General features: G+C 45.2%; 1 protein-coding gene across 1 annotated transcript in view; it reads left to right on the top strand.

The window, feature by feature from the left end:
• CACNA1I (calcium channel, voltage-dependent, T type, alpha 1I subunit) overlaps positions 1-14935 on the top strand; it is a 156363-nt gene that overhangs the window by 57815 nt on the left and 83613 nt on the right. The window contains exons 2-3 of the mRNA XM_010562332.1: positions 10264-10375; positions 11108-11241. Coding sequence (XP_010560634.1) covers positions 10264-10375; positions 11108-11241 — 246 coding nt within the window. The remainder of the gene's footprint in view (positions 1-10263; positions 10376-11107; positions 11242-14935) is intronic.

Below are 14935 nucleotides of genomic sequence, written 5' to 3'. Positions count from 1 at the left end.
CAGCCAATAATGAAACAAACAGGAGCTCACATCCAGCTCTTTATTATTGCCATGAGTTTTGCTTCGACTGTATGCAATTTCTTCTGAGTGACCTTACCAAGCACTCCCTACGCTTCTGAATTAATCTTTATTTACTTTGCTGCAAAGCTTTGTTACTGCATGACTTTCTTTTCTGTACTGAAGCACTTGTCAGAAAAGCCTGCTAAGCTAAGCACCAAGCACATGACTTGGTGATGCTGTATCCACTGAAAGCATCACCTAGCTGGGAGAAGGGAGAAAGGCAAAGTGGCCTTATCCTGTCTTTCTGCCTCTTTCCAATTCAGGACTGCTACTGGAGTCAGAGTACCCTCTAAGATCAGTTAGCCTTGGAAACTGGTTCTCTGGAGGAGGAAAGTGCTCATTTCCACATCCTTCACCAAGTGATGTGCGGGGGGGTACAGGATAGTGCCCTGGCACCTCTGGAGAGCAGAGCCCCTGCGCAGAAGGACACGTACACCTTTTAAACTGTGAGAAGGTTGATAATCCGTCCTTTGTGCTTTCATTGTCATCCTCACGTTCCTCCTGCAAGGTGAGACAGCCTTTTATCAAAGGTGCCCTGCACTCCCTTCAGACGCATTTGAGTCGTGCATCCCTCTGAGCTCAGCTTGGACTCGTGTGACCTTTGCCAGAGATAGGTGGGAAGTTGCAGAGTGGAAAAAGCAATCTGTAACATCTGAAAACTAGGACAGACTAGAAAACAGTGATGAACAGAGACCAGTGCAAGAAAAAGGAGCAGGAATGGGAAGACAGTGAGTGTTTCATGGGCTTTAGACCTTCAGTGCTGGTGAGGCTTCTTCTACCCATTTTCCTTTTCAGGGGAGTGGCTTCTCATTCAAAGATAGATGTTTCCACCATTGCTTTGTATTTGCTGTAAAGTAGTAGGGGAGAAAAACAACCCTTAAAAGCAACACCCAGGATCCACATCTGTCTGTCTGTCCTCCATGTGTCTGTGCTGTAGTCCTGGGGAGTGCAAGGCAGCTGCATAGCGCCTGTTTCGGGAGGTTCATTGGAATATCTTCTTCATGACCCACAGACAGTTTCCCAAGGTCCACTAAGCCTAAAACCCACAACAAGAGGACAAAACCCACACCTGTAAAGCACCAGAAAGTTAAGATGAGAAGACATCCCTTTACTGGGAAGGTGAAGTTGTGCTGGAAATGGAAGGAAGCTTTAGACTGCTTGGCACTTTGCAGCCAACTTTCCCCCCTTTGTGCGTGCCCTCCTTTCACCTGTTTGCATTTGTGATCTACCAGAGAGCTCATCTGGTAGGCTTGAGGTGCACAATGTGGTCTCACCAAAATCAATGGGAAGCAGGGATCTGTATGCTGTAAAAGGTCCCACAAAATGTTCTTGTGCATCCTTAAGGGCCTGCATGTCTTCCAAAAACCTTGTCCTTTGTTCCTGGTTCCTGAAGAAACATTTATTCCCCTCTTTGTGCTGTTTGATTCCAAACACTTAAGCATTTCTTTCCACTGGAGTGGGGGAAGGAGAGCTCTAGAAAGCAAAAGAGAAAGAGGCCAAGGCAGAAATGAGGAAAAAAACCCTGAAAACAAACCAGAAAACATGAGGAGCCGTAAGGAGGGGAAAAAGCAATGCCTTCCACTTTTTAAATTCTCTTGCTTTCCCTGCCCTCCCAAATCCATCACTGCTAGTTCTTTCCTTTTCCCTTTCTTGAAGTTGAGTCACACAGACACTGCTATTATAGTGCTATATTTATTTGGTGGATACGTCTAGTGGGCCCACCCAAGATAAGGACCCCATTCAAACCTATCATGACATGAAGGCCAAAGAAGGGACTGCAGTGCTGCTGAACATGGCAGGACTGTTACCTCAGTTTGACAGGTGCTGGGGAAGACTTACACAACTTTTGATGGTGTTTCTGGGAGACAGGGCAATGCAGTACAGAAGCAGAGAGGGAGGATTTGGAGAGGTTTTTATTTTTCTTGCAAAGCACTTCACGTTTTTACACTTTGGAAGGAAATTTCTACCAAGTAAGCTTGACCTCATCCAGATTAAATCAGATAAAAAGCCAGTCCCCTCTTGCCCCCTATGGCTCAGGCTCTGGTTTGAGAATGGTGACTCCACCAGCCTCTATTCACTTACTGGGGTCACGCATGATGGCAGCCCTGTATCGGAGCATTCAGCTGCCCCTTCAAATTCAGATTTTGTTGCTCTGGAGCACATTGCTAATTCAAATCACTCCTGGACTGCAAATGCCTTTCTGCCTTGATCTGCCAAGTTCAAGTCTTCTCTGGAGCAGAGGTCCAAGTGAGTGCAAAACCAAAGATTAACTCTTGTAAGATCCCTACTTTGCCACTGATGTCAGTAGGGAATTGCCTCTGCAAAGTGAAATACCGATAAGCAGCAAGAGCTTTACAGTTTGGTTCCTAGTTTTGTGGTTCAGGGGCTTTCCTCTGGTGGGCATTCCCTCGTGGCTGTTACCCCTACGGCTCCATCTGCAGCGGGAAGCAGCTGCTGAACCTGCCACTTTGACTAGGAAATTTTGGAGCAAAATTCTTTCAACTGCCCTGTAGCACAATAATGTTCCAAGCTGCAGTCCTATCACCTCATGCTGTGACCTTGTTGAAGCTCCTAATGTGAAGCCAGCTCAGGTTTTGGATGGCAGACTCTAAGGCAGAGCCAGAATGCTGCAGGAGGCACCATTTGGGAGTCAGCAGGAGGTGTGATTCCTCAAGTCAGTCCTGAACTGATCCCACAGCATGGTGGAGTATTGCTTTGCTGGCAAGTAACACACGCAGCCACAGTCCCAGCCATCTGAGGATATTAAAAAGCTCTTTCTCCAGGAACAGTCATTACCTCTAATACCCTGCTCAAGTTTGAATTTGGGTAATTACTTTCTTCTGACCTAAAAAAAGATTCTTGGGTGTTTGTTTTTTTTCTAGATACTATATTTTTTTCATGCTTCCTATGGTAAACAGCTTTGTAGGAATGTTACACACTGTTAAACAGATGCTTTGTTGCACCCTGAAAGCTAGATGCAATTTGGAGGTGGGTCGTTATCAGTAGAGAAGCTCTGGGGCCCAGCTGCTATGGGCAGGAGGTGATCATTAATAGTAGGGCTGTGTAGCAGCATGGATGAAGATGCATGATATCTGTGAGATATTTGAATAATTAGCAGTGGGATCTGCACACCTCTTCTGAAGAAAACACCAGGTTGCTCTAGAAGACCAATGTATATCCATCCAGGTGGTGTGACAGCCAGCCAGAATTCTTGGCATAACTTGTGCTGGCTTTAGGACTGACAGGCTTTCCTGTGGTTGCTGTGGTGAAGAGCATTGTAAAGAAGCCTTGCTTTCTCTCTGCAGCCTCCCGTTTGATTAGAGGCCTTCTCTGGCCTGTTGTGGCCCTACAGTAGGTCAGAGCTCTCTTGCTGGCTTCCTATTTCTGAAGTATCTGAAGACTTCTCATTGCGTTAATGCCTTTGTCTATTTGCTCTTCAGATTCCTTCTTAGCCTCTTAATCCCCATTGTATGTTTTTCCTGTCAGAGGTTAAATTTCTTTCTATTAATTTTGGTTTTACTGGACTTAAGAGTTTAATGGATGCAATTAGCAGGTCTGAAAAAATCACTATGGAAAGAGTTTTAAGAAATGAGAGATTTGCTTAATTTTGTTTCTGTAATTAAAAAAATACAAACAACCAAACACAAAAACAACTTTCCAAAAGCTGTCTTCAACGTTCACCTAGCTCCCCAGGGTGATATGATGTAGTGTACAAGATACAACTGACCTACTTCTCATTAGTATCTAAGATAAATCTGAATTTGATCTATGCAGCCAAAAGCCTGTGTGAGCAGTCCTGGGAAGTTAGACCGATCAGAGAGGCTGACCTATGGTGCTTTGTTTTATTGGTGTTTATCTGATTTAATATGAATACAACTGAGTCTTTCTTTTCTAATGAATCTATTCTTGATGTAAAGTCCCTTCCAAAGGGCAGAAACGTGGAAATATTGCCAAGCATTTAAAATCTCTCTACTGCCTCCCTTTTCTGTAGTTTCTTGTCCTGCCTCCCTGTAACACCATTACCAGTCGTGTAAGTCTTCCCTAGTGCCTCTCAAATCAATGTACCAGTCCTGCCGTGTTTGGCAGTACTGCAGTCCTTTCCTTGGCATCAATATTGTGAAAGATTTGAAGACCTTAGTGATGCATATATTGGCTGTCTAAAGTTCAGGTGCTCCTCTTCCGTGAGAAGAATGTATAAATGATGATGTGATAGAAGCAAACATGTACAAGAGATTGCATGACCTGGGAACACCTAGAGCATGTTGACCTTGAGGGCCTGTGAAAAGGCTTTATAAATCGTCCTCTATGGCTTGGCCACTGTGAAATCCCAGTGTTGCAATGCTGGATATTGGCATTTAATTTCCAGTTGACTCAGAACTCAAAAAAAAGAGAGTTCTAAGGTCAAAAAACAACCTTTTTTCTGTAAAGTTGAAACATTTCTTTGCACTAAAAAAGACAAGGAAGAAATGTTTCAGCCTTTCCAAAATAGGATTGTTAAAGCTTTTTGTTCTGAGAAATGTTTTGATTGTTTTGATCTATTTGAACACAAACGCATTTTGAGATGCATTTTCCTTTGAGTGAACATCAGGTGTTACATTCAACTTTTTCTAGTAGCTTAGCTTAGCTGATTGAGGCTGAAGAGAAAGAAACCTGTTGCTTCTGTCAGCTTGTTTTGTGGGAAAAGACCATGAAACTCCTATGCATCAGCATAGAAGGGGAAAAAAAAGTGAGTGTTGGGAAGAAAAAAGTAGTGGTGGGGGGGAGAAGAAACTCACCTGTGAGGGCATCTGCAAAAGTCAACAGCAGCGAGGGACAGAGAAAATAAGCAGTTCTTTTCCTGGAGCTACTTGTTTCTCTGACCTTCACAACACTTGTCACTCCTTCCATTATAAATGAAACATTAAATGTCCTGCTGCAGTTACAGCATCCTACCAGCTTCTTGCAGGAGGGGTCCCAAAGCAGGGGAGGAAAGTGAGGAAGGAACACGGCACTGTCCTTAACTTACTTCAAAAGGAGGGAAAGAAAATGCAATCACCACAAACTGGAATTGCAGCATGCAGCCATTTAGCTGGTGGGAAGCATGGTGGGATGAGAGGTAGGTGGAGAGGAGCCCAAGGGGGAAGCAGAGGGGAATGATCACGCAAAGGTGATGTCTCGGCCGCGGCTGTGCCTGCCTGGCGCTGCTCCGAGGTGGGAAGTCACCAGGAGTTGTGTGCATGGGTGGCTGGTGTTTGGGATGCGTTGCACGGGGCTCCGTGTTTGCAGTTCAGTCACTGAACTGCTTTACCGCAGCAGGATCTGTTCTCTGTTTTGGGGCAGGAACAGGTGCTGCCCTGACCAGCTACACCCCAGTGCTGGCTTTTTCCCCTTGCTGGAAGTGCTTTGTAGCCAAGGCATTTCTACTGTAGGTTAAACAGCTCTGAGATATTCAAGATGTGAATCGGCACAAGGCATACCCTAGGAGGGGTTTGGAGGTAGCGACAGGAAAGGCCGAGGGATTGTCATGCTTGTAAAGCTTATATATTTTCTGTGCTGTTAGGAGCGCCAGCCACTGGGGAGCTCTTTGTGCCCAGTGTACTTTTCAGCTGATGATGAAGGAGGAAGAGGAGAGGAGACCCCAAAGTGTTGTTTTGTTTTGCGCTGGTGTATTTTTGTCAGTGGTAAAAAGCAGAGATTGAGGCTGATCCCAAGAACATGAAGTGGTACCTAGTTTTCCAGGTGCAAGCTATTTACAGCTCCAGTACAGCATACCTTGCTTCTGCTATTTGTCATTCGGGAATCGAGCCCAAAAGCTTTGCCTGTATCCCATTACCTGTTTCTAACAATTACCTGTTTCCAACATCATCTCGCATTATACAGTCATGTTATCAAGCACTACTGCAACACATCCAGCTCTCAGGAACACCTGTAGATCTCCTTAAGGGTCCTGTAACTTGTGGCTTTTGTCCCTGACTCCATCCCAGATGGTTTGGGGTGGATGATGGTTCTTTCTTGGTGTGTGCTGGTGATGCACATCCCCCTTGAGTCATTCCCCATCCTGGACTTGTCCTGTCCCTTGGAAAACATGATGGAGGGTCAATGGACACATGGTGGCTGCCCCTGGCCAGCAGCTGGCCGGGCCCTGCTCAGGGTGTGGGGGGACAAAGATGGGACCCACCAGCAAAGCAGATTGTCACTGCCACAGACAGGCACAGCTATAGAACCAGTACAGGGAAATGTGTTTTAGGCCAAACATAATTAACCTAGATATGGGTCTTGATGCCACAAGACGGTGCTGAAGGCAAGAGCTTAACAGGACTTTTACAAGGAGACAGTTATGTGGATAATGAGAACAGCCCATAGTTAAAGGAGTCAGGAAACCTTTCTCTACTGTTTTTTTTTTTTTGTTTTTCAAATGAGCACCATGACTCCTTTATCTGTAAGAGTTTGAATCAACTGTGAACTGTCACCATTAGGAAAAAAACCTCCCTTTAAGGGCAAGTTATTACATAGTGGATTGCTGTGGGTTTTCTGATACCTTCCTCTGAAGCATCTTGTGGCCAAGAGAGAGAAGCTGACCATGGGCAGAAATACCTGGGTTGTCTTTTAGTTTCCAAAACCTGTTGGAGGTCCCAGACCTTGCTGGAAAAGGTGTTGGGAGTGGGGCCGTGGGAAGGGAGAGCAGTGGTGAGCAAGGGCTGGGGAATGGGGGGAGAGCATGTACATGGGTTCACTTGTAATTAGGAGACTTGAACTTTGAAAGAAGTTAATTAATAATGAAAATTCTGACTGAATGATGCAGATTGTGAAGACCGGCTTTGTCAGTAGCTGAAATTAATTACAGGCTCAGGCACAGGGAAAAGGAGGGGGTGAAGGATGCGGGAAGGGGGAGGCATCACCGAAAGAAAGATGATAAACCTGGCTGCAGGCTGTTGCTGTGGTGACGGGAGGCAGTCGCTGTGGTTGACAGCGGTGACACATTGAAGGCAGCAGGTGCTTCTAATTACCCCCTCCACCGACCCAAGCAGGCAGCAACCCCTCCTGACTCCGGGCAGGAGATGCTCCGGTTTTTCTCTTCGCACTTTCTTCCTCTCTCCACTGCAGGTTGGATGTGCCTTTTCAGGTTCCCTGCCTGTTCTGAAAGGAAAACCATGGGACGGCAGCTTTTCCTAATGTCATTTTAATAGCTCGGGAGCAGCCAGTGATTCAGCAGCGTCCTCGGGAAGCCTGAACACTGCTGGCAAACTTTCAGAGAGCTGGTGTCCAAAAAGCAGGGGAGGAGAAATTGAGTGCAGCCGGCCACAGCTTTTTAAGCAAGAAGATGAGGGCCTTGCACATCTGGCCCAAATTGCAATGTCTTTGGGAGTGCTCACCGTGGCTGGCCAGGTCTTGTGCTTTGGGGTCTCGCCGGCTGCCTGAAGGCACCCTGCCATGGTCTGTGTGGCCTGGGACGGGGGGGCACCGCAAAGGCAATGAGAGGAGCAAGGGAGCACGGGACCATCCTGAGCACCCACGCGTTGCTGCTGCCCAAGCATGTGCACAAACGTGTAGATCTGTATGAAATAAGGCCCTGACTTTGAGCCCCTTTGCCTAAATTCCCTGAGTTTGGCTGCACTTGGAGAGTAGTGCTTCCTGCCTCTGGGTCTCTTGTGTCATGTTTTCTGGATGTTTGCTGAAGAAAAAAACCTTGGCTTTTAAAACAATTTCTGCTTTTCACTTTTTAGGTATTAATTTCATCCAGGGCTGCTCTAAGCACTGGCTCTGTACCTCTCCTGTCTGCCTTATGCCTAGGGAGAGGGACTTTTGCAGCTGTCGGCTCAGCCCACATCAAAACTCTTTTGGCCCCTTGAAGAGTGTCATTCAGCACTGATCCCCCCATCATGGCTTTGCTGGTGCTGCCTTTCCAGTAGCTGTCAAAGCATCTGCTGCAAATTGGAGAGGCTGAGAGAGCTGGGGTGGCTCAGCCTGGAGAAGAGAAGGCTCAGGGGGATCTTATTCATGTGTATAAATACCCGATGGGAGGAATGAAGGAGACAGACGGGTCAGTGGTGCCCAGTGACAGGGCAAGAGGTAATGGGCACAGCCTGAAACATGGAATATCCTATTTAAATGTAAGAACACACTGCGTAGATAGTCAAACAATGGAGCAGATTGCCTAGAGAAGTTCTGGTGTCTCTATCCTTGGAGATACTCAAAACCCAACTGGAAGTGACCCTGAGTGATCTGCTGTAGTTGATGCTACTTGGAGCTGGGGGGTTGGACTTGGTGACCTCCAGAGGCCTCTCCCAACCTCAACAGTTCTGTGGCTCTGTAATTCTGTGAAAGATGATGCCGAACAGATTTTGAAAAGTCCAGAAAAGTATTGCGGTCTTACCTGTAAAGCCTGTGGGAGCTAATGGAAACCTCTCCAATTGCTTTCCTGGGCTTTGGATCAGATCATTAAAGAAACGTGCAAGAGAGAGAAAGGTGGAAAGTTGAAGTTGTATTGTGTAGAGCCCTGAGGGCAAACATCTTATTTGTGCCCTTTTGGAGTTTTCCTCTTGGAAAAGGCTTCTGGTTTTGAAGCCTACATCAAGGGTGGGCTCTATGTGCATTACTTTGTACAGCACTTGGGATTATCTTAGTGAGGGATAGTGATAACACATTCTTGAAATCACCTCATAGTGTGATTGGCACAATAGAGCTGGTGCCCTGCTCTTGTCTGATTTTGCAACTGAAGGTAGCTCACCAAAAACCAGGTGGAGAAGAGAAAGAATTAATAATCTTCTAGATCAGATTGTGTGGGTTAGTCATGAATCACTGTCAGAGAATGAGCGTGGAAGAGTTGCTCAGAACAAACCATAGATGTTGAGTGTCTTTCAGAAGTGACCAGAGATACAGGCCAATGTTTTGGATTCAGTTCTGCAAGGACTGAAAATGGGCGCACTCAGTGGGTTGTATTCTAAATGGATAATTTCTTGGTTCTGTTATTTTAAATTAAAAAAAAATAAAAATTGTCTGAACATGGAAACTGAGCGGATATAATTGCGAGGTGTGTTAAAATACCCAAGAAGGATGGTTCTGCCAGAGGTTGGAGGTCCGTTCTCGTTAGATTTACATCGCTGCTTTGCAATGCAAATGCTGGAAAGATGTCACAGAAATGTGCCTGCTTTTAGAACTAAAATACTGTAAATGAGTTCTTGGATAAGTGTGTATCAGGTCTTAAGACTCCTTCAGGAGGAGAGGCGATGGTGAAGAGCAGGCAGGTAGAGGGTGTGGAGAGCATAGATAAGGTCCCACAAATACACCATTTTTATCCTCTTCTGTAGTATATAAATGAAGTGGCACTTGATGAAATTAAAAGGCAACAAATTAAAAATCAATAGGAGGAAACAATTTTTAATGTAAAGTATAATTAGCCAATGTAGCTTATGGCTGCCAACTATTATCGAAGCAGATATTTTAGTAAGATTATCAACAAAGGATTCAAATGAATAAGCAAAGCATCTGTAGGGACACCAGTGTAGTTGAGAAAACAATTATAAGGGCTATCAATCCTCATGCTTTAGGGCATAAACAGATCACCAGCTGGGGTCAGAAATGTAATTTCCCCCCATGGTTATTGAATAACTTAATTAGACACATTGTGGAGTTTTATCCAGCGTGGGTCACTGCTGGAAGCAGAGTTAACAGATTAGATGGACCATTGACCTGTTCCAACATGGCAACTCTTTATCTCCAAGTTCCTCTTAGAAGGGAAGAGGGAGACTTCTAGCCTTGTGTTGTACCCCCTTCCCAGAAGGGCAGCAATCGCTAGGCTCACATAGAGATCCAGCTGTCCATTTTGATTTAGATTCCTAGATCATGGAGATCTCTGCTACATTTGAGTATAGGCCACCTTTGAAAGGCTCTTCCATATATTTGGAAGATTCGGTAAGCCAAGGAGGAAAGGGACTTGACAAACCAACAGGAGAGGAGTGAGCATGTGTTTAACTATGGCAATGATTTGACTTGCATAAATACCTTAGGCTTTTGTGCTACCTCTACTTTCCCCTTTTCAAAAGAGTTTTGGCTTAATCCAGGTGTGGAATGGTGAGGAACTAAGGGGAAAAAAACATAAGAATGTAATAAATTAGCCTACCAGCAGTTATTTCCCTTAATCTTCCTATTTTGTCATCCCAAGCCTAGAGCAAGCTTATCTCGGCCATGATGCTTTTACAGAAGTTTTCCTTGACTCTTTTCCACCTGGTTTGAGTGTGTCAGCATGATGGTGATTTTGTTAAACTGCGTTACCCTGGGGATGTACCAGCCTTGTGAGGATATGGACTGCCTTTCTGACAGGTGTAAAATCTTACAGGTAAGCAGACTTCCTTCTTGTTGTGATGGTGCCTCAGTCCAAGTCAGAAATTTTCACGCATGCTTTCCTTCAGCGTGTGGGTAACACCTTCCTAGACAGGTGGGCAAGAATGTCCCTGGCAGTAAGCTATCCTGTTGTAAAATGGCAAGAACTTGCTTTGAGAAGGGGATTGGGGTGAGAGGCAGATGACGAATGAAGTCTACTTGTGACCATGCAATACAGAACAGCTGCTAACCTTCCTGATCCTGTGCGTAAGCCTGGGTTTCCTGACATAGACAGCTACAAGATGCATAGCTCAGAGGTAAGCTAGGGAGAAATAACTAAGGCTACAATGTCCAGGCAGGAGGCATTAGCAGCCCCCAATGCATTCGCTACTCTGTTGAGGAGCAAAGGTACTACTGAGTCCATAGGTAATGTGGCATTCAGGATGCCCAAAGGGAGAAGAAATAAAAGGTATGCCAAGAAGGGCCGTGGGTACATCCAGCCTGTGAATGTACTAGCTGTACTTGCTGCTTCCCCAAAGAGAAGGTGACAGCAAAGGTTGTCATCTATAGTGTTGCTGAGGCTGTGATGTTCAGATATCTGAAGCCTCTATCTGTGATTGGTATGTGCTGTGTGTGCTGTGTGAAGCTGTGCTATGTCCTCAGCTGAGCCATTTATCTCACATTCTGTGTTTTAAAGTCCAAGGCCGAGAATGCTTATCAGATGTGCTCTTGGGTTTCTGTTTGGCAGGTGTTTGATGATTTCATCTTTATCTTCTTTGCTATGGAAATGGTCTTAAAGATGGTGGCCCTGGGGATCTTTGGCAAGAAGTGTTACCTTGGAGATACCTGGAACCGCCTGGATTTCTTCATTGTCATGGCTGGGTAGGTCAATAGTTTCTGGGTTTATTTGTTCTGTGTTTGCTAGAGTCTTGCATGGAACAGAAATGACGTAACTGAGGGGAAAGTTTCCACTCTGGTGCTATTCCAGTACATCTGCCGAACTGGAATCAGACATGCTAGGGTTAGCAGTCGATGGAAGAAACAGGAGAGAAGGTAGCTTAGCTCCCCAGCTGATGTGCAGCCATCTATCACGCACAACTTCAGAGGAGGGTGTTCATTTGTACCAGCTGAAGAGCTAGCTCAGAAGCTTCTTCATTTTGTTTTTAAAATGTCTGAGTGGAAGAGGTGTAACCTTTACCAAAACCAAGCTAGCTTCTCTGTTTCCAGCAGCAGTGTTTCAAAGGTAGAAATGTCATTTTTGTTACTCTGGGCTTTTTGTCTCTGTATTGTACTGGCCTTACCCACAGTACTATTGGGACAAGCTGACATTTGAGTGTTTTTAACAACAAAGTTGCTATGGTGAAGCTCTGATTTCCCCTCTGCATGTAGGAAGTGGAAAGTCTACCAGGATTTGCCTATTGAATCACAGCAAAATGTCCATCTCTGATACCAGTGCTCTTCTGGAATTTGTCCGTTTTCAATTAGATTGCCTTGTGGCACAGTAAAAAAAAAAAAAAAGTCAGAAATAAAGGTGTAATATCGCTGTTCTCCTAGTAAGCTAGTGAATATCTTTTCAGAGAGAAACCCCCACTTTCCTCTTATTCCCAGCAAGGAATTACCCACATTCGCTGTCACCTGGAAGCGTGTGTATTACTGACTGAGCCAGCAGCGAGTTCAAGCTCACTTTGCAGAGTTTTCCCCTGCGGTGTGGAGCAGTACTGTCTTTATATTTGCTTTTGACACAGTTCTTCTACAGCAAGACTTGAAAGTCATTCCCTCTGGAGGGGCATATAATTGTTTGCTTCTGGGAGGAGCAGAGATTTTCAGACTCAGTTCAGTTGTAAAAGTTTGAAGGCTGATCCTTGGCCAGCTTGTGCATGAAAGGAGGACAGGCAGATGAAAGCTGTAGCTTTTTCTAAATTAATGTAAAATGTGTGAGATGGGAAGACCCTCCTTGTGGCTGAGCTTGCTGTGATTACCATCTGATTTAAAATGGCCTGGCATGGGGACTGAGAGTTCATCAGGAAAGGCTAAGTTAAAGCACTTGGCACATGGTGGTGAGAAAAGCCAGATCATTGTATTTTCTAGTCTGAGCTCCTGGTGGCAAAATTGCTGGTTACTGGATGCAGGGAAAGCAAGACCCTACCACAGCAGCCTTTGAGGAGGAAAGGGAAGAACAAGTGTGTTTGAAAGGGGCACCTTGGAGCCCATGGTGCTCCTCCGTGAGGGTGATGTGCTGCGGTATGCTGGGAGGAAGGCTCTGCTCTGGGTGGGCACAGGATTGCTGGTGTATGGGGTAAAAGGCTTGGGAACTGGGGGTCTTGCTCTACCTGGTGTCCCTGCAAGCATGGTATGTGGGGTCGTGCTATCTGGAGAGATGAAGAAATCAGTAGGGTAATGCAAAATGAAAGAGGGTGAGCTCAAGTGCTTACTCCATGCAGGAAGCAAGTGAATTCCATGCTACCTAGATGAGAAGGGAGTAAACCCCATTTACGTGTTTCCTTCTGTCGACATTGCTGGCAGAAATTTGAGGAGAGAGTGAGTCTTTTGTGCATCTGATAGCAGTACTAGGAAAAAAGCCCATATCTGAATTCCTTTTAATGCTAAGGAGACAGAATCAACTCCTTAGATGTAGAATAATCAGCTTGGAGGACTTTTCATTTCAGGTCCAAAACTAAAAGAAATTTGTTTCCTGATTTCTATACAATTCTCCTCATGAGGTGTCAGGCTGAAATGATAGTAATCTCATTAGAATATCTGATCTCAAAAGACTTCTGCTAAAGAAAGATTTTTCCATTTAGTTATATAGGACTAATGACTATATAATGTATTTCAAGTTATAAAAGCTTGTGGTTATTAATTCATTATTCTTTGAAATTCATTAAATTTTTGTCTGTGCTGTTTAAATCAAATCCAAGGCTCAAACTTGCCCTTACATACGGACTGTAGGCTTTTATTTAACCTCAGATTTAAGCCTCAAGCTTTATCCTGATTGGTCCCACGCCTGGATCATGGCTTCAGCTTGCTCTGGGTCCAGATGCTGCCCTAGACTTCTGACTAAGAGAAGACACCCTGCTTCAGGTCTTGCGTGTTTTCTCCATACCAGTGAGTTAGATCCCAGTCAGAGGCTAATCAGTTTTCTCTGAGGGCCTTCTCCTTTTCATAGCCCTGGACTTTCATTGCCTGCAAGGCAGATCATAAATTTGGCTCTCAAGAAAACGTCTGTGATGTTGGGAAGTATTGCACTGCATAGAAGACTTGCAGCTTCTCTCAATTTCAAGAATAAGGACTGTACTTCCCATCCCCTTCTTTCCCCTTCTCCCTTTCCAAATAAACACCAACGAAGCAGCAAAGGTTGGAAGAATAAACTGTAGCATGGAAAAGCAAAATGCAGGCAAGGGACTGTTTTGTCGGGTGTTCCTGGGCAGCTGAGATACCTCCATCTGGCTAGCTGCATGACAGCATGTTTCATCAAAGAGCATAATGACTATTTGCTGCTATTGCCCCAGACAGTGTTTTGGTTACATAAACCATGTATTCAGGCATTCATTTGTAGTTTTCTCCTCACTTCCTTGGAAAGCCAGAAGCTATAGTTTTAGTTAGCTGAATTCCCTCATGTGCCCCTGCCCTGCTTGCCCCTGCACCCCACGCAACCCAGCAGCTCAAGGAGGAAGACTCCATTGTCACTAAAAATGTTCCGTTTCCATGGCAATAGGAGCTGACATCACCAGAACTTTCTCCCCCCTCGCACACTCCCTCCCCCAAGCATCTTCAACACGTTTTTTTCAGAAAGGATTAGAAAAAGCCCCAAACAAGAGTCCTAAGTGAACACTTCCCATTGTTCCCCTCAATGCAAGGTAATTTGGGTTGAAGAATGCTGATGCCCTTGCACGCACAAGCAACGAAGGCTGCAGATTCAGCTTGTCAATGCTCCAGTTCCCAACTGCTCACTGGCAACAGGAGGTTGCAAGTTCCCAGACGTTTCAAGCAGACTGTGCTTGTCACCAGCTGTCCTGGTGGGAGTCCCTTTTCCCCTGTGTTTGTGATTAGGTCTTGTCTGTCGTCATTTGTTTCCCACGGTGATGGGTGCATTTGGAGAGCTTGATCTGAGGCAACTTCAGAGGGCAGCCTCCTGAAGTTGAGAGCCTACTACGTTTTGAAAGTTGAGATAATGGCAACACTAATCATATTGGAAATGTCAGCCAGTGTCTATATGTGCATGAATTTAGGAGAGTCACTTATTTCTAGGCTAACACTCATCAACTTTTCAAGCTAGGCAGTTCACTAGCAAAAAAAAAAAGTGAGCAATTTCTCCTGCTTGCTCTACTCTGAGACAGTTGTGTTCACATGCAGTTGGAGATGATGCCACTGTCCCCCTGGAAAGGGAGATGTCCCTTTACATGAGTCTGTCCTGAGGGTCCCTGGGCAAGGCGTGAATTTGTGCAACCTGCCTGGCATTGGGGGCATTAATTCCACTAAGGGAGTGGTTGTTCTGCTTTTCTTGAGCCAAGTACTGTAATTAATGATCTGTGGTGGGAATTATATCTGTCTCTGCCCTCTTCTGTGGCATCCCCAC

This window comes from Haliaeetus leucocephalus, unplaced genomic scaffold, assembly GCF_000737465.1.
Source record: "Haliaeetus leucocephalus isolate CR32 unplaced genomic scaffold, Haliaeetus_leucocephalus-4.0 Scaffold0, whole genome shotgun sequence".
Classification (NCBI taxonomy): domain Eukaryota; kingdom Metazoa; phylum Chordata; class Aves; order Accipitriformes; family Accipitridae; genus Haliaeetus; species Haliaeetus leucocephalus.
The sequence above is the reverse complement of the archived record's forward strand: the minus strand, read 5'-3'. Positions and strand labels throughout refer to the sequence as shown.